The sequence below is a fragment of the Salminus brasiliensis genome, chromosome 3 (assembly GCF_030463535.1).
Source record: "Salminus brasiliensis chromosome 3, fSalBra1.hap2, whole genome shotgun sequence".
NCBI lineage: Eukaryota > Metazoa > Chordata > Actinopteri > Characiformes > Bryconidae > Salminus > Salminus brasiliensis.
In genome coordinates this window covers 51,973,004-51,993,904 of record NC_132880.1, presented here as the reverse complement: position 1 = coordinate 51,993,904, position 20,901 = coordinate 51,973,004, and the positions used below count along the sequence as shown (strand labels likewise).

Here is a 20,901-nt window from a genome sequence, read left to right as displayed (position 1 = left end):
TCTACAGCTCAGCTCCTCCATGTACTGAACAGAGAGGACGCCATGCAGATCCTGCTGCAGACGACTGGCCTCTTCCAGCCAAGGCTGTCAATCCATCAATCACTTCATTCCTAAATGTAGCCCCGCCTTCTTATGATAGAGCAGGGTACGGGTTAAAAACTGATTTCTGGGGGACAGTAAAGAATGGACCGATATCAGCATAGGGAGACTAACTGCTGGAATCTGGAGACCCTGGAGATGGAGAAACGGTTTAGAGGACGAAGAGGAGATGGTGAATTTAAAATAGATGGAGTTTTGATATTGAAACTTATGGGGATGGGCGGAGCTACACATCATACTGCAACCAGCCAGCAGAGGCGCTAGACCTGTGGATGCTTTACTTCTGAAATAGACAGTAGCATATTTGGTACTTGCTAATATCTAGCTCTGCCACAAATCAACATCCGCTGAGGACAGGGATGCATGACTTACTAATGCACCAGAGCAGAAAACTAGATGCTTTGGTGTTCTAGAGTGTATTTGGTATGGGAAGAGAGTGCCTGCATAGTCATTAGGAAGAGCGCTGCTGTATCCGTCAGCCGAAGCATGTGTGTACAATGTGTGGAATATGCATTTTGCCATTTTGCTATTTGTTCTATAGTAGTTTTATATGAAACTAAAGAATAAAAGTATGGATATAAAACCTGTATGAGGTGACCAGACATTTCCCAAAGTGCTGAAATGTGAAAAAGGTGAACCTCTCCTTCAAACAACACTTCAGGAACTCAGTGGCTTAACTTGTGAAGAACCAGTGTGGCACCATCACGGTTGAGTGTTGTGGTTATTGAGCAAAAACCTGGGAAATATCAGAGAAAAGGGATCAACGATGGTTGATCTGAGCAAGCCGAACAGTGGGCTGCTGCTCGTATGTCCGGCGAATATCCTCCAGAGACTCTGCGAGGGTCTTGAACGTCGGCCGCTGCGCTGGTGCAAAGTCCCAACACTGCTCCATCAACATGTACACCTGTAACGAGAGCAGGATAAAGGTAAAGGTGCACGTATTTGTCACTGTACAGTGTGGACTGTACAGCGAAATGTGTCCTCCGCATTTAACCCATCTGGTAGTGAACACACACTCACACACACACACATGTGTTAGGGGCAGTGAGTACACACACACACCCAGAGCGGTGGGCAGCCAACTCCAGCGCCCGGGGAGCAGAGAGGGTAAAGGGTCTTGCTCAAGGGCCCAACAGTGGCAGCTTGCCGAGCCCGGGAATCGAACCCACAACCCTGTTATCGATAACCGATAATACCACCAGTGCAGTGTGTGAGGCAGGTTTGTGGTCTCAGTGGTTTCAGTGTTTTACACTACCTCATGTGGGCAGTCCCGGGGGCATGGCAATCGCCTGTGCTTCTCCAGGAGGTTAATCAGTTTCATCACGGTCATCTGACCTTGCACCAGCCCCATCATCTCAACGTATTTCTGAAGAAAGTACAGGCAGTCGTACACATCCATTAGTCTACCAATCCACACAACTGAACAGAACACTGGGCCAGCGTTCACAGTCACTCCATATGTGAAAAAGCCAAGGCGAGCAAAGGTCCCTCACCGTAGGTGGACTCTGGCGATGGTCACACCGTGTCAGAATCTCGTAGAGCGTCACGCCAAACGACCAGACATCAGAGGAGAAGGAAAACTTGCTTTCCTTCAGACACTCTATGGCATACCTGAAAAAGTGGGAAGAAAATTATGTGAAACTCTGAATCTCCAGATCAGCAGCTTTTAGGAGGAGGAAATAACCTTAACTTTCAATGAAGATCAATGTAAATAAAATAATTCAGGTCATGTTGGACCATTTCTATTGGTCCATTCATCATGAAATTCTGATACAGTATAAAGAACAACAGAAGAACACTAATACTCTGAAATCAAACGTATTAAAAAGAGCTGATCCTGCTTCTGTTGGAGTAACTGTCTCTACTGTCCAGAGAAGAAGACTTTCTACTAGATTCTGGAGAAGAAGCATTGCTGTGAGGATTTGATTGCATTCAGAGAGAAGAGCGTTAGTGAGGTCAGGATGTTGGATGATGATCACCACCCCACCTCATCATCCCCAACTCATCCCAAAAGTACTGGATGGAGCTCCTCCACCATCATTCCAGAGAACACAGTTCCTCCACTGCTCCACAGCTCCTCAATGCTGGGGGGCTTTATACCCCTCTAGCCCACGCCTGGCGTTATTAGGCAGCATGGAGCCAATAGGGTCATGATGTTTATCTGCTCCAGAGAGTCCTATTCTATTGGCAGTACTTCTTCTCTACAGGGACTAGACAAGCTGTGTGTGCATTTGCACATCTGTAATGGCTAACTGATGACCAAGTGAAAAGAGTATCTGTATGAAACGGGCTTCTGTTCAGAACAACCCAAGAAATCTGCTGCGCTCCGACGCTCAGCACCACTCTCGTCAACACTGAGAGGTTGGTGTTGAGAACAGAAGCTGGAAAGGTCATTTAGTCAAACACTAGTGGTATTACAGCCATGACCGAGTTTTAGCAGTTAGGGCGCTACACTGTTTTTAGCTCCAGGGCCTACCTGGTTCTGTGTGTGGTATATTTGGTAGCCAAACTTCCATGCAGAACCTGAATGATGGACTAGTAGGCCTGTCCCGATAATCACATTAGACTTATTATACAATATATGGACATGACCTCGATCATTGTTGCTGACCGCTACTGCCTGTTGTGTTTACATGTGTATTTTATCCAGTGGCACTGTCCTGGTCTCTCGTCTGCTCTCTGTCTGAGGAGAGGACGAGTCTATGAGCCGATAGCATCGCCTATAGTGTAGGAAGGGGGTGCAGAGAATAAACTGACCAATACATCAATAATGCACGGCCGAATTAGTATTTGGATTAGTTTTGCTGATCCAAATAATGATCCGTTCTGAACTGAGTTCTGTGATTCGTTACACCTCTAGCGACAGGTGAAGACGTGTTACTCTAAGCTAACAGCGGTTTTCCCCAAAACTGCAGAATTCCAGACAGAAGGTTTAGAGTTTCCAAATGTTGACCCAACCTGCAACTGATGTGGACGAGAGCTTCCCTGGAACATCTGATTGGGAAATGTCCCTACAATGTCCCTACGTTATTACTCTACAATATTTCAGTCCCTGTCAGACACTTTAGACAAACCCCTTGACCCAGACCCTGAGTCTGACCCAGACCCTGACCCTGACCCAGCTACAGCTGTACAACACTGTCAAATAATCAACAGGGTGTAATGACATTCGCACACAGACTGATGTTACTGAACTGGAAACAACAAATGCCAGCAACTCTCTCAGCTCTGATGAAGGAGACTGGAAGGAGCAGTAAATTATTCCACATGGGAATCATTCTTACAATATTTCACTAACTATCTCTGACAACTGCTTTCTAGTGTCCTCATGTGTGAGTGTCTTTTATTTCTTTGTTTATTTACTGGTTTATTTAGGGGTTTTCTCTATATAACCTTCTGCCATAAAAAGGGGAATGCTGTACCCTTGGAAAAATATTAATTTATTTATTATGATACATTCTGTTTGCACTGTTTGTTTGTTGGTGTATTAAAATAATAATAAACAAAAGGGGAAAAAAGGGATTCGAAGAGTGAGCCCAAATGGACTTGGTTTCAAAGTCACATTCCACAGCAGAGCCCATTAACGTGAAGGAGTTGACTGAACATCGACTATAGTTGTATTTTATTGATGTTTTATTTATTTATTTACATTTAAACAGTTTTTATATATCCAACATCTGGATATTCCTCATTATGAAAACTTAATTACTATGTTTAATTCGAAACGGTTGTAACTGTATTATTATGCTTTATATTATCATTATATCAGTGGAATAAAATGCTTCTAAAATGACTAATATAATTTATCACAATTCTTTCTGGGAAAATATATCATCAAAAAAAAAATCCTCACCAATACATCAGTCTAATTACTACACTATATTGCCAAAAGTATTCGCTCACCCATCCATATGATTGAATTCAGGTGTTCCAATGAATTCCATGGCCACAGACTGCTTCTACAAACGTGGTGAAAGAATGGGTCGCTCTCAGGAGCTCAGTGAACTCCAGCTGCATCCAAGCCTTACATCACTGAGCACAATGCAAAGCAGTGGGGTGACCAATCACACTCCTCCGTTTGGCAATCCCATGGACGAGTCTGGGTTTGGCAGTTGCCAGGAGAACAGTACTGGTCTGACTGAAGGCAGACGAGCGAATACTCTTGGCAATATAGTGTAACGTACAGGAAGGGATGCTTGGCAGCGGAAATGACATCAAAAGACGGATCTGCAGCCGTACCGCCCCACCCTGAGGTGATGATGTAATTGATCACATGAGCAAAACTAACCAGAACACAGGGCTGTCACCATCCTCTCGAACCCGGTAGTAGATCTCCCCCTCAGGAATGTACTTCGTCAGTCCAAAGTCTCCGATCTTCACGACACCTTCGTTTTCTATCAGAACGTTCCGAGCGGCCAAATCTCGATGGATGTACCTTTTTGAGTGCAGATAATCCATCCCCTACCAGAGAGACAGACGCGTCGGTTAGCTGAAGTTACATGACTTACTTTAATATGGGAGTCTTCAATTACAGTGGCATGCAAAGGTTTGGGCACCCCCGGTCAAAATGTCTGTTACTGTCATCTCCAAAAGATAAAACAAAAGATAAAACAGGGTGCAGAACTTCATGTAAAGTGTGTGTGTGTGTGTGTGTGTGTAAACTGGCTGCTGCTTTACATCAGTTGTGTTTCTGTTGTTTTTGCTGTTTTCTTTCGTTTGTGTGTTTGCTGCTCAGATGTTTCCCCGGTTCTGAAGGTCCTGAGGTTTCTCCCAGCTCTTGCTCTTCATTTCAGCATGTACGTTTCACCAGCCGGCAGTGTGGACGTTTGTTTGCGCCCTGTGGTCGGAGTGACATGTTCTGGGCTGGTGGCGTCTGTGTTTCGCAGCTCTAGGCATCTTGGCCTTTTTCCACCACTTATGGGGACTTTTCTTTCTGAGCCAGCCAAGTGGTCCAGTGCCTTGGTCTGGAGAGGCTTTTCAAGATGACCCAAGAACCTCACAGAACCTTACAAAACTAGAACCTGCTGCAGGAAGAACGGGTGAAAATCCCCCCAAAAGAACTGATAGACTGAGCTGCTACAGAAAGAGTCTACAAGCTGTGCCACTCACTAAAAGTGCAACTGACAAGACTGACAATGCAGGGTGCCCAAACTTTTGCCTGTTTTTGGTTATTTTGAAACTGTAAAAGACTAAAATAAAAGTAGTCTTGATTAAAATATTTAAGAATAAAACCTTTTTTGATCTTTAACGTTGTGTCTGTTGGAGATCAGGTCATATTTCAGTTGTTTAGTTATACACACTACTGATAATTTGACCAGGGGTGCCCAAACTTTTGCATGCCACAGTATGTATTACCAATTGTTCAGATGTTGCACCGAACCTCCTCACTGACCTGGCAGATCTGTTGGGCAAAGAGCAGATTCTGAGCAACTCCCAGCCGGTGTTTGGGCAGGTACTCTCGAAGGCTGCCCAGTGGAAGATACTCCATGATGAGCTGAACCACCTGTCCACCTGTGATCCCACACAGACCAGCATCATTACACAGCAGCTCGCCCTCTCATCATAACACTACAGCGCCATGTCTGAAGAGCCCGCAGCTCTGAATGTACAGCTGTGTTCCGAGTCAGTGCAGGGCTACTTGTGGGTCTGCCTCCAGGGGGCAGTGTAGGTTACCTCTTTCACACAATCCTGTTTATCTTACAAAGCTAAAAAAACGATGCAATGCACTAATTACTGATTAGAAAATGTGTGTGGACTTCGAATGGACTAACATTTTCATTTAACATAAAAATCAGATTAGAAGAGATCAACTATGATTGCATTTACATAATCACACTTACTTTAATACTTTAGTTGGTTTTTATTTTTGTTTATTACGACAACAATGTATAGAAGATAACTGACAAGGGTTTTTATGTGTTTAGGTTGGTTGGGGTAGACAAATTTGAGGGTGTGAGTGGGTCATACACTACATGGACAAAAGAATTGGGACACCTGCTCATTCATTGTTTCTTATGAAATTAAAAGTATTAAAAGAGTTTCTCCTGCTTTTGCTGGAGTAACTGTCTCTACTGTCCAGGGACGAATGCTGTGGATTTGATTGCATGCAGCAACAAGAGCGTTAGCGAGATCAGGATTTTGGATGATGATCACCACCCCACCTCATCATCCCCAACTCATCCCATTCAAAAGTACTGGATGGAGCTCCACCAGCATCATTCCAGAGAACACAGCTCTTCCACTGCTCCACAGCTCCTCAATGCTGGGGGGCTTTATACCCCTCTAGTCCACATCTGGGATTAGACAGCATAGAGACAATGGTCCTATTCTATTGGCAATACTTCTCTACAGGGTGTGTGTGTGCTTTTGCACATCTGTATCAGCAATGGGTTAAATTAAAGTAGCAGAATGCATTTATTAGAACAGGTGTCCACAAACATTTTGTACTGTATAATATTTGATTTCCGCAGGTGGAAATGATCTTAAGAGATGAATGTAATGTGTGCACAGTCCCTGATCAAAGCCAGTAAATCTGTCTCTCCTTAAAGAAGTCCTTTCATCAAAGAGCAACATTATCAGTAATTATGAATGACATCTTCGAGCCGCTTTACTGAGGAACAGTCCGTTAGGAAGCAGGTAAGAGATAAGAGAATAAAGAAGCAACCAATCAGCTCCCAGTACCCCAGCACTCACCCAGTTCAGTGCAGCAGCCCTTGTACTTTACGATGTTGTTATGGTACAGCGATTTCAGGATTTCAATCTCCTTCATCCAGGAGTCGTGGAGGTGATTGCCTCCCTCCTGCTTGAGGGTCTTCACTGCCACATACTCCCCAGTGCCGTCGTTTGCAGGGTCGTACACATACAGCATCACTTTCCCAAAATGACCCTGAAGACAAAGACCTAGAGGGTCAACAGGAACACTAAACACTGCAAATGGAAACGCTCAACTCCTCACTGCAGCATCTCACCTCTCCCAGGTCTCTGATCTTCTTCAGGTGCCGCTTGAGGAAAATGCTGGGATCTCTGTCCGGAAGTGCCTCACAGTCCGAAGAAATGTCCGGGTCTGTTGTTAGTAAGCAGACACATCATCAGAACACACTCCTGCTCAAAGAACACTGAGGCCTGAGCAAATTCAGTGAACACCAGTGGAGATGGCTGGTAGAAATGGAGACCTACTCTTTATCTGTATCTCTGTCAGCTCTCGGAGAATGGTCCTGAAGGACGGCCTGGCCGCAGGGTCATAGGTCAGACACATGCTGATGAAGCTCGCCAGCTCCTGAGACGAAGGCACTGCCAGGCGGCTCTGGGTCTCATAGAACCGTTCTTTCTGTTAAAACGAAGGATTTACACTTAGTACGCTCTGTACACAGACCAGCCAGAACATCGTCGAGCCAGGGTTCTCACAAGACCTTTCAGACTAACAGCAGCAGCAGATCCTTTAAGTCCTGTAAGTTGTGAGGTGGGCGGAGCCTCCATGAGCATCAATGAGCCTCATAGACCCATGACCCTGTCACTGGTTCACCGGTCGTCCTTCCTTGAATTACTTGTGGTAGGTACTGACCACTACATACTGGGAGAGAACACCCACAAGATCTGCTTGCTAATGTTCTGGAGATGTTCTGACCCAGTCATTATCTAGAACATCACAGTCTGGTTCTGGTCAAAGTGTCTCAGATTCTTACGCTTGTCCATTTTTCCTGCTTCACCACCTTCATCATCTTCAAGAACTGACTGTTCTTCACTCACTGCCTGATATGTAGATCCACCCCTCGACAGACAGGAGACACTGGACCCAGATCAGCAGGGTTCTTCACTTCAGCTGCAGTGGTACTAATGTTATGGCTGATTGGTGTACTTTCACATAACTCAGGTGTCTGAAAAGTGTACCTCTGGTAAAGTGCTGCCACTCATGGCCAGGTCGCCGTTGTTGCAGATTTCAAGCAGTGTGGCTCCGAAGCTCCATTTATCTGCAGCGCTGCCTATCACAGCGCCACAGGGCACACACTCCGGCGCAATCCATGGAATGCGCTCTACCCGCTCTACAGGAACAGAGAGAGAGAGAAACACTCAATCAACATTCACTCGACCCTTCTACAAAACAGGCCAGCTGCCTCCCACGCTGCACGACTGCCAAAGCAACATTATTAAATATGCAAGACACAAGGAAGCGAATACCACCATCAGGAAGTGGTTAGAATTTGGCTTCCTGTTCAACCATTGACTATAAAAAAAAAAAGCGATCTGATGAAGTAAACAGAGTGAGAAGAGAAGCGTGTCAGCTAGAAAAACTCTCAAAGAGCCGAGGACTTCTTGAACCATAGACAACCAGATTAAAGCTGCTCTAGAACATTAGCCTGTGTGTATCTGGAGATGGTGGAATAGTGAGAGGTCAGTGGATGGAAGTGAGAAACCGTGAAGCTCAAACTCTGCTGCTCCTCCTTCAGAAGAACCTCCAGCAGAACCAGAACAGAGCTGGAAAACAGGCCGATTCCAAACCCCCCAAACTGTTGCATCACAGTCCTGACTCGTTACAATTACACCCCAATATTTACATAAACTCCGCCCACTAGAGGAAGCTGTAGTCAGAGCTGGAGAGGCTGTAAAATGTGACGGCGTCTTCAGGAGAATATGGTGGTGTTGATACTGGAGAGCAGCTCATCACCTCCAGACTGGTTATGGGAAGACGGGTTCCTACAGGATCCAGGTCCCGTCACCACGGCTTTTCCTGTGCTAGTCTCCAAAGAACAGCTCAAACCCGGCATGCCATAAAGAGAACGTCTGCGCTAGGCTAAAAGCTAATGCTAGCTTGTTCCAGCTCTTCTCTCGATCGTCCGCTCCCTCCAAAACTAACTGGACTCTCTCAGCTGAACCAAACTGGAGCTGAACTCACACAGAAGGGAAAGATAAACCCAGGGAGGGGTGAGAGGAGGCTAGGCTACAAGCTAACCGGCTACAATCTCCTCAGCTTGCTAACAGCACATCGCGCTGAGAGGACACAGTGAGAGGACAGCAGCACTATCCGGTAAGACCCAGGATAATTAGTGTTACAATCGCGCTATAATATAGGGGTTCTGTGAGCCGTCACTGATGCAGTAAACCAGCCAATCAGAGCAGAGCTTTTTATTCCTTTTATATATATATATATAAATGAGCCATCCCCTTGTAAGTTTCATTCTGAGGTAAAATAACAGGGTGGTTAATTAGTTTGTAAAACAATGTCTGATAATCTTTCACCCCAAACAAAGACACACACACACTCACTATTTCTACACCAAACTACATCACTCTGTATCAGCTCCACCTTCAATCAGCAGCTTCAGGATCATGCTGATGCTCAACTGACTGGAACAGGGAGGGGGAGCCCAGGAGCAAGAAATGCCAATTCTCCATAATGCTGCTTTATGGCTAATGTACACGAGTCCACTATAAGAAAGACACTGGGCACAATGGGAGAGTTTCAAGGCATAAACCAGAGTAAAAGTAAACTATATTCTATACTATACTCAAATGTAGGGGGAGCCCTGGAGCAGCAAATAACAACTCTTTAACTGATCAGTTTCAGAAAGTTTTGACTCGGCTGCTTTATAAACCTGTTGAATTGAATGAAGGTGTACCTCCACGTGAGAGCGCAGTGAGAGCTATGCCCGGGTCACTCAGCTTCACAAATGGAAACGTGCCCTCCTCGAGACCTCTACGAACGACGAGAATGTTCTTCGCACAGACATTTCCATGAACCAAGCGCTTCATTTCCTACAGGGAAAGAAATCGGAAGAATGCACTGTAAAAAACGACGTACGGCATCAATCAGGGCCCAGCAGGTAAACACACAATACAGCACATCTGAAGACGACTGAAGGGCCTACCAGATAGCACAGAGCACTGGCCAGCTGCTTCGCCACAGTAAACTTCCACTGAGGGGTCACCCGGCTTTTTTCTTTGTGCAGGAAGACGTCCAAGGGGCCAAACTCCACAAACTCTTCCACCATGATGTCTGAAAACAGAGGAGTCTGTCAGTGCAGTTTATACTGAACTGAATTAGGAGCTCTTCTAGACACACAGTGCTGTATAAAGGTGTAGATCTGCCGATCTCCTCAGTAAAACACTGATATCAGAATAACACTCCTACAGAAAGTGGTGGAGGTTCTCCATCACTGTGTTCATCATTAGAACATCTCCAAAGTTCTCCTCATGGAGTCTAGTATTATTTAGAGTTCTCCTCAGATCAACACCTGGTTTGGTGGTAAATCAGGGCTTAATGATGGTAAATCAGGTGAGCTGCTGCTGCTGCTGCTGCTGCTGCTGCTGATGGAGGTGAACACATCCTCCACGCTGTGCTGGCTGGACTGGGGGGCGTCCAGGAGAACCCTGGAGGAACCGAGCTCTGATCTTCAGACTAGCTCACCGACAAGATCTCACTACTTTCTTCAGAATGAGAAAGAGCCCTTGCTTGTGTTTACGGGATTTATGAGGGTATACTGAGAAAGTGTCTGGAACCAAAGAGGGAATCTGATGAGGGTACATCACTCACTCTCAGAGCCTTTGACTGAAACGCCGTGTACGAAGACCAGGTGACTGTGAGAGACCTGACTCATGAGGCTGGCCGTCTCGAAGAAGGCCTGCAAAAGTCAAAGATAACAGAGAGATTTCTCACCTTCTCCAGTTAAACGACTACGTTTTTAAACCCCATCAGACTCTGATGAGGGAACAGGGGTTCTCACCAGTGCTATGTCCTTGTGGCTCTGGTCCAGGATCTTCAGAACCACGCGGATGCCTTTTCCATTTATGTGATTGTTGTTCGATTCGTCCTCGTCGTCTGCTCCACCTCGTACCATCAGACGGCCCGAGTAGATGTTGGTCCTGGTGCCACGGCCCAAGTGCTGCTCCTAATGAGGAAAACAAAAGTGATCGACTACACAGGAACCAAAGCGGAACCGACAGAAGTTCCAGACTCCAGTTTTCAACCAGTGTTTTCCATGTAAATACTGAATAAGCAGTTTAAGAGAATCAATAAACCAGAGTGTCTCTGGAGACGATCTGTAAAGTGGTAAGTTCTGTGGCAGAAGCATTAAAGGTTTACGTATATTAGGAATTATTTATTATACAATGATATATTATGTGGGGCAGTGGTGCTCAGTGGTTAGAGCTCCGGGCTGTTGATAACAGGGTTCTTCACCCTCTCTGCTCACCGGGCGCTAGAGTTTGCTGCCCACCGCTCTGGGTGTGTGTGTGCTCACTGCCCCTAGTTCACTAGTGTGTGTGTGTGTGTGTTTTTACTACCACAGATGGGTCAAATGTGGAGGACACTTTTACAGATACCTGCACCTTTACCTTTAATAATACAACAATCCTTGTTGGCGGGACATGGTTTTATGTATTGGGATTTAATCGGATGGTGAAATGTGGGCGTTTCTAAACAAACATGGAGTTAGTAAAGACAATTTCTTTGCAATTTCAATAATGTCAGAAATAATCCCATTTGTCTGCAGTGACTGGGAATTTCCCAGTAAAGCCTGGCGAACACCACACAATTCTTAGTTGCACAAAAAATCTGGCAGTGTGAGGGCAGCAACTAGTCAATTCCACAGCACACTGACTGCCCTCCCTATCTGATCTGTTGCCCTCTGATAAGGCACAAATCCAACAATTACAGATGAGGAGCAGATGGCAGACACGCTGTGTTGTCACAAGACATTAACAGAAACATCGAGACACGCCGGCTCATTCGCCAAACTCATGTATCAAGGTCTAACCTGTGTTATTTCTTTGTCTTTAATCTGATGGAACCTTAGCTGAGACAGGTTGAGGGTTTCAGACATTGGTTTGACGTTGCTGTTCATGCCCTGTCTCATGACCAGGAGGTTAGACAGCTCTGTAACACAAACACAAAGAGAGGAGCGAAATCATGAACAAGCATGGAGGAAAAGGGCACTGATGTATAAACCCTTCCTCTATCAGGAACACACTTCAGACACAGAACAGCACTCAACAACACCTGCAGGTCTGGGCAAGCAGCACTTCTTCACGGTGAAGCAGTCTTGGCCAGATTTCAGTACAAAGGTCTTCAGGCTATCAGTGAGCTCCTTCACGCTGGAGAACTCCCGCTCCCAGCCCTCCAGCGTAAACGACGAGCCGCTCTGCATGATCCGGAACTGCTTGTGAGTCGGATTCTGGCCATTCTACAAGGATAACCATGGCCGTTAGCACACACCACAGTACATCAACAGATTTACCGTCAGCTGAGATTTCACTGCATTCAGGTGCTTAAACTGTGTTGGCGTAAAGACTGACGTCTTCTGAAGGTGTAAGAAAGAGAGAAGCAGTACCTGGCCTCGACTCAAAACTGCTAGGATGATCCGATGGTAATCAAGAACGCTCCAGCGGACGATGTAGGCGCCCTCGTCCACCGCTTCCTTCCTCAGTTTCTGCAGCACAAACTCATCACTGCGAGAAAGACATACAGTGCTGTAAAAAAGGGTTTCCCTGCCCTGGGTTTCCTCTGTTTGTGTATATCTGTCACACTGAAATGTTTCACATCCTCTGACAGTTTTTAATATAAGATACTAAGCACACCTGTGGGGAAGTAATTACCTCACCAACCCTAATAACTGGTTGTGCCACCCTTTCCAGTAACAGCTGCAATCAAACATTTATGATAAACTGGTGATGAGTGGAGGAATTCTGCTCCACTCTTCTTTACAGAACAGTCGTAACACTGTACACGTGCATTTCTGGACAGTGTGAGAGCTGCAGAAGCTTGATCTGAAGGTGGAGCAGCATGTGGGCTGAGGTGGTAGAGTAACACTACAGGATTTTACACTAATATGACTCTATGGGTTCTGCAGCGTTACACAGCAGTTCTGGAGAGCGCCGTCCTGCCCACCTCCAGGGTCTCAACTATAGAGACCTTGTTCTCCCGTTACAGTCAGTGGAGCACCTGACTGTGCTACAGAATGCTGCTTTAACTGAGGAACGTGAGGCGTAGAGTTCTTTAGATGTTCTTCTGGGTTCTTTTGTGATCTCCTCAGTGAGTCATGGATGTGCTCTTGGTGAATGTTATAACCCGGAGCGAGTGAGGGCTAGGCTAAAAGCTAACCAGCTACCATCTGTAATCTGTAAACCAGCCAATTGGAGCATAGCTTGTTGTATTTTTTCACAAGCCCTCCATGATGTAAAATAACAGGGTGGTAAAGTCACACACTCGCTGTTTCTACACCAACATCCTAAAAACTCTACACCTGCAGTCTGTGGCACCTCTTAATTCTGTACATACAGTATAACGGACACTTACAGAATAGGGCCATGAAGCCCGTTGGCTTCACCAAGTACCACTCTCGGTGGCGCTACCTCATGGCAGAGATAGTGATGTGCATCTGCTGTCAGGCGGAAGTACCCGTCAAGCAGAGACACCAGAGAGCGAGCTTCAAGACTGGATCTCAGACGCAAGTCCTGCAAAACAACATGGTCACACAGCCCACGGCTGAATTACTCAATTGTGCAACAACACGGTGCTGAGCAGCAGAACTAGCTTCAACAAAACAGTTTCAAATTCATCAAGCTTCTGCATGTGGAAGTGTTTTAAAAACAACAAAGAAACAAAAATGCAGTTATTACAATAATCCTTCACTCTGGTACCAGTACACACACCAGCCTACACGCACTGAGCACTTTAGGAATTTAGGTGATGCAGGAAGTGATGTAACGGGGTGGGGAATGTTTTCCCGGCATAATTTGTCCCATTAACAGCAGACTACATGAGACCAGCTATGATCCTGACCATCTGCATCCCTTCATGACCACAGTTTACCATCTGCTAATGGCTACTGCCATGGTTTTATGGACAATGCAGGGAGCTGAGTGTTCTTCAGTGTTCTTGCCAGTCAGATCTGAATCCCGTAGAATGGCAACATAGTTTACAGCATCATGTCAACATGGACCAGAACCTCAAAGGAGTGCTTTCAACATCTTGTGGAGAAAAGGCTGTTTAAAGAGCAAAAGGAGGCCCTACTTAGCACTACTGTAGCGTTCCTAATAGATTGCTCAATGAGACCATTATGGCCCGGGGGTCATGAGTTCGAACCCTGAGCTTTCCTCAGAGTGTGCTGGCTGCCCAGCGAAGCCACATCAGCGGCAGCTGGAAAAGAGGTGTTGGCTGCCTTGACACTGGCTGCCAAGTCCTTACCCTCCTAGTGCCGGGAGCATTGCTACTGCTAGGGGGGGCTACCAGTGGGTGGGTTAACTGGCAGAACCAAACTGGAGCAAAAAAGGGAAATTCAACAAATAAATAACTAACTGCTCAGTGTGTGTGTGTGTGTGTGTGTAGGGTGCGTGTATGTGAGTCTCAGGGTCTCACCATTGCAGAGTTGTCCTGCAGACAGATGCAGACGTTAGCCCCCATGATGGCAATGTGTGAGATTTCAGGGAAGTCGCAGAAGGGCTCTGGGGTGTTCGTCTCGAGTTGGGACGCCTGCCACCTTTCTCGTCTCCTGTTGTCCAAGTAGTCATTGCCCATGTAATTATTCTCCAGAGCCTGCAACATACACCAGAATCAGACCAGCCCTTGTAATGCACACTGTAAGATAACTATCAACTTTCTCACCATGGTATACCGCTGCAACCCTACCTACTTACATAGGTAATACCTCATACCGCTGCTGCACGGTATGACCGTATGAGAAAAGTGGATCAGCCGATCAGATCAGCCAATCAGAGCAGAGCTTATGTTTTATTTTTTTTTTTGGTTTGTTTTGTTTTTGTCCTCCAGCTCTCCATAAAATAAATATAACAGGGTGGTAAATAGGCTTGTTAAACGACATCTGAGCGTTTTCCACCCCAACCCAAGTCTCACGCTGTTTACTGTTTACACATCAAACAGCCTAAATACTCAATAAATTCATGGCGTGTTTAAACCCACCCTCTGCGCCGAGATCTTCCTCCACTTGATTCCCGCGGTCCCAGACACAATGACCTCATGTGTCGGCTGGCCGCACAACATCTCCTCCGGGGGACCGTGCGCTCGGGACGCATTCAGGTAGGAGCCACTCCCATCTCCGTCAGACCTCACGTCTAGGTGAAAGACGGGGAAGGTCTCGGTGCCAAAGCGAGGGGCCAGGCGCTCCAGGGTGGACAGGTACTTATACATGACCTCCTGAGAGCCCAGCCTGCCCTGGCCCACCGTGTGCTGCTGGAAGCTGCGGACGAATTCTGAAAAGACGCGGCGGATGCGGAACTTGGTCAGGAAGTTGTCCCGTGCGATGTGGCGAGAGAAGGAGCGGGGGATGCAGCGGAGGAAGCTGGAGGAGATCAATATCAAACAGAAAGAAATGATCAGCATGCAGGAGCATTCATTACAGGCCTGTATCTTCCAGCTATCATCATCTGCATATCATTTGTTTCCGTCTGACCTTTAGTGAACGGCACTCATCAGCTCAGAGTGTCAGCGTCAGCCCCCTCGGCAGGGCTGTCCGCATGACCGCGAGCCGACTGTGTAGTTTCCCCGGTTTTGATTTCGTTTGACATTTAAAATCTCTCCCCTTTTCACAAATAACCCTCTTTCACATTCTGAACTGCAGAAGCGAAGCTCACACCTGGTCTGCCTGGCCACTTCCTGCAGAGAGGAGTCGTTCTGCAGAGCCTTGTGAGACAGATGCAGCACGGCCATGCCCAGGCTCTCGTTCTTAAAGCAGCTGAGCTCCTTCTCATCATTCACGTCCTCCAGCGATGCCACGTCGTTCACGAAATCACACTTTGCCTGTGGCCAGTCAAAACACAATCAATCAATCAATCAATCTTTATAAACTCAAAAGCACACTGAGCCGATACATACAAAACAGATTGAGGAACGTTTATAAAAGAGCTGATCCTGCTTCTGTTGGAGTAACTGTCTCTACTGTCCAGGGAAGAAGACTTTCTACTAGATTTTGGAGGAGGAGCATTGCTGTGAATATTTATGCAAATCATGAGCCAAACACACACTTGAGAGAGTGTAAACACTCTACTGCGTCAGTGTGCAAGCTTCTTTTAGTTCAGATGCCAAAGCACAATTTGTATTTACAGCAGTGGTGTGAAAGTCTATTACCCTCCCCAACTGTGCACACAGAATACAACCCTAGCAGAATTCAGTCCAGCACAGCTTTATCATCATCATACTGATACAGACTCGTACAGTACAACCAAACACTGTTAGGATATGCCTCCGCTGCAGAGTAGGTACAGTAGAGCAAGGACAATAGACAAGACACGAGACATTAAATACTAATATGTACATGTGCAGATGTGTGCAGATGTGTGAATGAAAGCTGGGTGATTACGGTACAGACTGAGTTACTGTACTAACAGTAAATATGTAGAGCAGTGATGAGCTGTATGACAATTATTACACGCTAATTAATAACTGTCTAATTACATGATTCCATAATTAATACCTAAAAGGAGATCCTCACATGTATCATTTATTATTATAAATAAGGTTAAAAGCTTTAAGAGCATCTAAGAAGTGCTTTAAAGTGTGTTTGTTTTTAAACTCACCTGAGCGAAGAGATACTCCAGAGACGTGATCTCCAACAGAGGAGCGCCGCCCTGCTCAGCGCCGGTCCTGTGTGCATAGCGGGCCACTGTCAGCTCCTTCTCATTCAGTCCGTGCCAGTTCCGAAAGTAGAACCTGCACATCACAAGTTAGAAACTCTTAACTATTATTATTTCCAACAAAGCAAACACACACACAGTTCACTGTTATTATTATTATTATTAATAATAATAATAATAATAATAATAACAATAATATTAATATGGTCACTGTCATATTCTTTGGGTATAAACGTGTGCTGCTCATTGGTGTGAAAGGGGAACAAAACAAAGCCAGGCAAACACAGACCTCATGCGAAAGTGCAGAATCAGGCTGGACTGGTTCTCTGGGTTGAATCTGTGGTTAGGACTGTACCAGCAGCAGGCCGACGGGTCATACAGCGCAAACAGAGCGTGGCAGACAGGAGTGATCCCTGAGGAAGACAGCAAACATGATTACATCCCTGTTACACACACACACACACTTACCCAGACACACACACACACACACTTAGACACACACACACACACACACTTAGACACACACACACACACTTACACATCCACAAACACATGAACACATGAGGTGTTAGTGTACAGTAAAGGTAGTGTAGAGTAGTGTAGAGTAGAGGTAGTGTAGAGTATAGTAGTGTAGAGTAAAGTAGAGGTAGAGTAAAGTAGTGTAGAGTAGAGTAGAGGTAGTGTAGAGTAGTGTACAGTAGAGGTAGTGTAGAGTAGAGTAGTGTAGAGTAGTGTAGAGTAGAGGTAGAGTAAAGTAGTGTAGAGTAGAGGTAGTGTAGAGTAGAGTAGAGGTAGTGTAGAGTAGTGTACAGTAGAGGTAGTGTAGAGTAGAGTAGTGTAGAGTAGTGTAGAGTAGAGGTAGAGTAAAGTAGTGTAGAGTAGAGGTAGTGTAGAGTAGTGTAGAGTAGTGTAGAGTAGTGTAGAGTAGAGTAGAGTAGAGGTAGTGTAGAGTAGTGTAGAGTAGAGTAGAGTAAAGGTAGTGTAGAGAAGAGGTAGTGTAGAGTAGAGGTAGTGTAGAGTAGAGTAAAGTAGAAGTAATGTAGAGTAGAGGTAGTGTAGAGTACAGTAGTGTAGAATAGAGGTAGTGTAGAGTAGAGTAGAGTAGAGGTAGTGTAGAGTAGAGTAGAGGTAGTGTAGAGTAGAGTAGAGGTAGACTAGAGTAGAGTAAAGTAGTGTAGAATAGTGTAGAGTAGAGTAAAGTAGTGTAGAGTAAAGTAGTGTAGAGTAGAGGTAGTGTTGAGTAGAGTAGAGGTAGTGTAGAGTAGAGTAGAGTAAAGGTAGAGTAGAGTAGAGTAAAGTAGTGTAGAGTAAAGTAGTGTAGAGTAGAGGTAGTGTTGAGTAGAGTAGAGGTAGTGTAGAGTAGAGTAGAGTAAAGGTAGAGTAGAGTAGAGTAAAGTAGTGTAGAATAGTGTAGTGTAGAGTAGAGGTAGTGTAGAGTAGAGTAAAGGTAGAGTAGAGTAGAGTAAAATAGTGTAGAATAGTGTAGAGTAGAGTAAAGTAGTGTAGAGTAGAGTAGAGTAGAGGTGATGTAGAGTAGAGTAGTGTAGAGGTAGTGTAGAGTAGAGTAGAGTAGAGGTAGTGTAGAGTAGAGGTAGAGTAGAGTAGAGGTAGTGTAGAGTAGAGGTAGAGTAGAGTAGAGGTAGTGTAGAGTAGAGTAGAGTAGAGTAAAGGTAGAGTAAAGTAGTGTAGAATAGTGTAGAGTAGAGTAGTGTAGAGTAGAGTAAAGGTAGAGTAAAGTAGAGGTAGTGTAGAATAGTGTAGAGTAGAGTAAAGGTAGAGTAAAGTAGAGGTAGAGTAGAATAGTGTAGAGTAGAGTAGAGTAAAGTAGTGTAGAGTAAAGTAGTGTAGAGTAGAGTAGAGTAGAGGTAGTGTAGAGTAGAGGTAGAGTAGAGTAGAGGTAGTGTAGAGTAGAGTAGAGGTAGAGTAGTGTAAAGTAGAGGTAGGGTAGTGTAGAGTAGAGTAGTGTAGAGTAGAGGTAGTGTAGAGTAGAGTAAAGTAGTGTAGAGTAAAGTAGTGTAGAGTAGAGTAGAGTAGAGGTAGTGTAGAGTAGAGGTAGAGTAGAGTAGAGGTAGTGTAGAGTAGAGTAGAGGTAGAGTAGTGTAAAGTAGAGGTAGGGTAGTGTAGAGTAGAGTAGTGTAGAGTAGAGGTAGTGTAGAGTAGAGTAAAGTAGTGTAGAGTAAAGTAGTGTAGAGTAGAGTAGAGTAGAGGTAGTGTAGAGTAGAGGTAGAGTAGAGTAGAGGTAGTGTAGAGTAAAGTAGTGTAGAGTAGAGGTAGTGTAGAGTAGAGGTAGTGTAGAGTAGAGTAAAGTAGTGTAGAGTAGAGGTAGTGTAGAGTAGAGTAGTGTAGAGTAGAGGTAGTGTAGAGTAGAGTAGTGTAGAGTAGAGGTAGTGTAGAGTAAAGTAGTGTAGAGTAAAGTAGTGTAGAGTAGAGGTAGTGTAGAGTAAAGTAGTGTAGAGTAAAGTAGTGTAGAGTAGAGTAGAGTAAAGTAGTGTAGAGTAGAGTAGTGTAGAGTAGAGTAGAGTAGTGTAGAGTAGAGGTAGTGTAGAGTAAAGTAGTGTAGAGTAAAGTAGTGTAGAGTAGAGGTAGTGTAGAGTAGAGGTAGTGTAGAGTAAAGTAGTGTAGAGTAAAGTAGTGTAGAGTAGAGGTAGTGTAGAGTAAAGTAGTGTAGAGTAAAGTAGTGTAGAGTAGAGTAGAGTAAAGTAGTGTAGAGTAGAGTAGTGTAGAGTAGTGTAGAGTAGAGGTAGTGTAGAGTAAAGTAGTGTAGAGTAGAGTAGTGTAGAGGTAGTGTAGAGTAAAGTAGTGTAGAGTAAAGTAGTGTAGTGTAGAGTAGAGTAGAGGTAGAGTAGAGTAGAGTAAAGGTAGAGTAAAGTAGAGGTAGAGTAGAACAGTGTAGAATAGTGTAGAGTAGAGTAGAGTGAAGTAGAGGTAGAGTACAATAGTGTAGAGTAGTGTAGAGTAGAGTAGAGTAGAATAGTGTAGAGTAGTGTAGAGTAAAGTAGTGTAGTGTAGAGTAGAGTAGAGGTAGAGTAGAGTAGAGTAAAGGTAGAGTAAAGTAGAGGTAGAGTAGAACAGTGTAGAATAGTGTAGTGTAGAGTAAAGTAGTGTAGAACAGTGTAGAATAGTGTAGTGTAGAGTAAAGTAGTGTAGAACAGTGTAGAGTAGTGTAGAGTAGAGTAGAGTAGAATAGTGTAGAGTAGAGTAGAGTAGAGTAGAATAGTGTAGAGTAGTGTAGAGTAGAGTAGAGTAGAGTAGAATAGTGTAGAGTAGAGTAGAGTAGAGTAGAATAGTGTAGAGTAGTGTAGAGTAGAGTAGAGTAGAGTAGAGTAGAATAGTGTAGTTTAGAGTAGAGTAGAGTAGAATAGTGTAGAATAGTGTAGTGTAGAGTAAAGTAGTGTAGAACAGTGTAGAGTAGTGTAGAGTAGAGTAGAGTAGAATAGTGTAGAGTAGAGTAGAGTAGAGTAGAATAGTGTAGAGTAGTGTAGAGTAGAGTAGAGTAGAGTAGAATAGTGTAGAGTAGAGTAGAGTAGAGTAGAATAGTGTAGAGTAGTGTAGAGTAGAGTAGAGTAGAGTAGAGTAGAATAGTGTAGTGTAGAGTAGAGTAGAGTAGAGTAGAATAGTGTAGAGTAGTGTAGAGTAGAGTAGAGTAGAGTAGAGTAGAATAGTGTAGTTTAGAGTAGAGTAGAGTAGAATAGTGTAGAATAGTGTAGAGTAGTGTAGTGTAGAGTAGTGTAGTTTAGAGTAGTGTAGTTTAGAGTAGAGTAGAATAGTGTAGAATAGTGTAGAGTAGAGTAGAGTAGAATAGTGTAGAGTAGTGTAGTGTAGAGTAGTGTAGTTTAGAGTAGAGTAGAGTAGAATAGTGTAGAATAGTGTAGAGTAGTGTAGTGTAGAGTAGTGTAGTTTAGAGTAGAGTAGAATAGTGTAGAATAGTGTAGAGTAGAGTAGCCACACTACCTCGCTACCTTAGCAAGTGAAATCCTCTTAAAAAGAAACAAAATATCTGATATTTTTAGTTTCTGATTGTTAAAAATATATTAATTTGTTTATTTCTATTTAATTAATTAAATGCAAATAAACATATTTTTAACTTATTTGTATTTGTAATTGTATCCACTGAATGTGCTGTACTCCACTGGCAGATTGTTTTATGCTATCTTTCCTGACAAAAGATGAATTATCTGTTACTTCTTAAATTAAAGGAAACTGTCTGCCAGTAGAAAAGGA

The 20,901-nt window shown here is 44.5% G+C and overlaps 1 protein-coding gene across 1 annotated transcript in view; it reads right to left on the bottom strand.

Moving 5' to 3' along the window:
- Window positions 1-20,901, bottom strand: part of tyk2 (tyrosine kinase 2) — a 30,295-nt gene that overhangs the window by 1,752 nt on the left and 7,642 nt on the right. Inside the window, exons 3-24 of the mRNA XM_072676533.1 lie at window positions 16,970-17,093; window positions 16,624-16,756; window positions 15,684-15,847; window positions 15,011-15,389; window positions 14,450-14,626; window positions 13,388-13,545; window positions 12,423-12,540; window positions 12,092-12,275; window positions 11,850-11,968; window positions 10,818-10,982; window positions 10,628-10,715; window positions 9,963-10,090; window positions 9,714-9,849; window positions 7,987-8,138; window positions 7,276-7,426; window positions 7,068-7,162; window positions 6,793-6,985; window positions 5,492-5,610; window positions 4,388-4,560; window positions 1,593-1,710; window positions 1,355-1,465; window positions 1-1,003 (exon numbers count right to left, since the gene is read on the bottom strand). The exon at window positions 1-1,003 is cut by the window's left edge and continues 1,752 nt beyond it. Of these exons, the coding sequence (XP_072532634.1) occupies window positions 860-1,003; window positions 1,355-1,465; window positions 1,593-1,710; window positions 4,388-4,560; window positions 5,492-5,610; window positions 6,793-6,985; window positions 7,068-7,162; window positions 7,276-7,426; window positions 7,987-8,138; window positions 9,714-9,849; window positions 9,963-10,090; window positions 10,628-10,715; window positions 10,818-10,982; window positions 11,850-11,968; window positions 12,092-12,275; window positions 12,423-12,540; window positions 13,388-13,545; window positions 14,450-14,626; window positions 15,011-15,389; window positions 15,684-15,847; window positions 16,624-16,756; window positions 16,970-17,093 (3,329 nt within the window). The 3' untranslated portion in view covers window positions 1-859. The remainder of the gene's footprint in view (window positions 1,004-1,354; window positions 1,466-1,592; window positions 1,711-4,387; window positions 4,561-5,491; window positions 5,611-6,792; window positions 6,986-7,067; window positions 7,163-7,275; window positions 7,427-7,986; window positions 8,139-9,713; window positions 9,850-9,962; window positions 10,091-10,627; window positions 10,716-10,817; window positions 10,983-11,849; window positions 11,969-12,091; window positions 12,276-12,422; window positions 12,541-13,387; window positions 13,546-14,449; window positions 14,627-15,010; window positions 15,390-15,683; window positions 15,848-16,623; window positions 16,757-16,969; window positions 17,094-20,901) is intronic.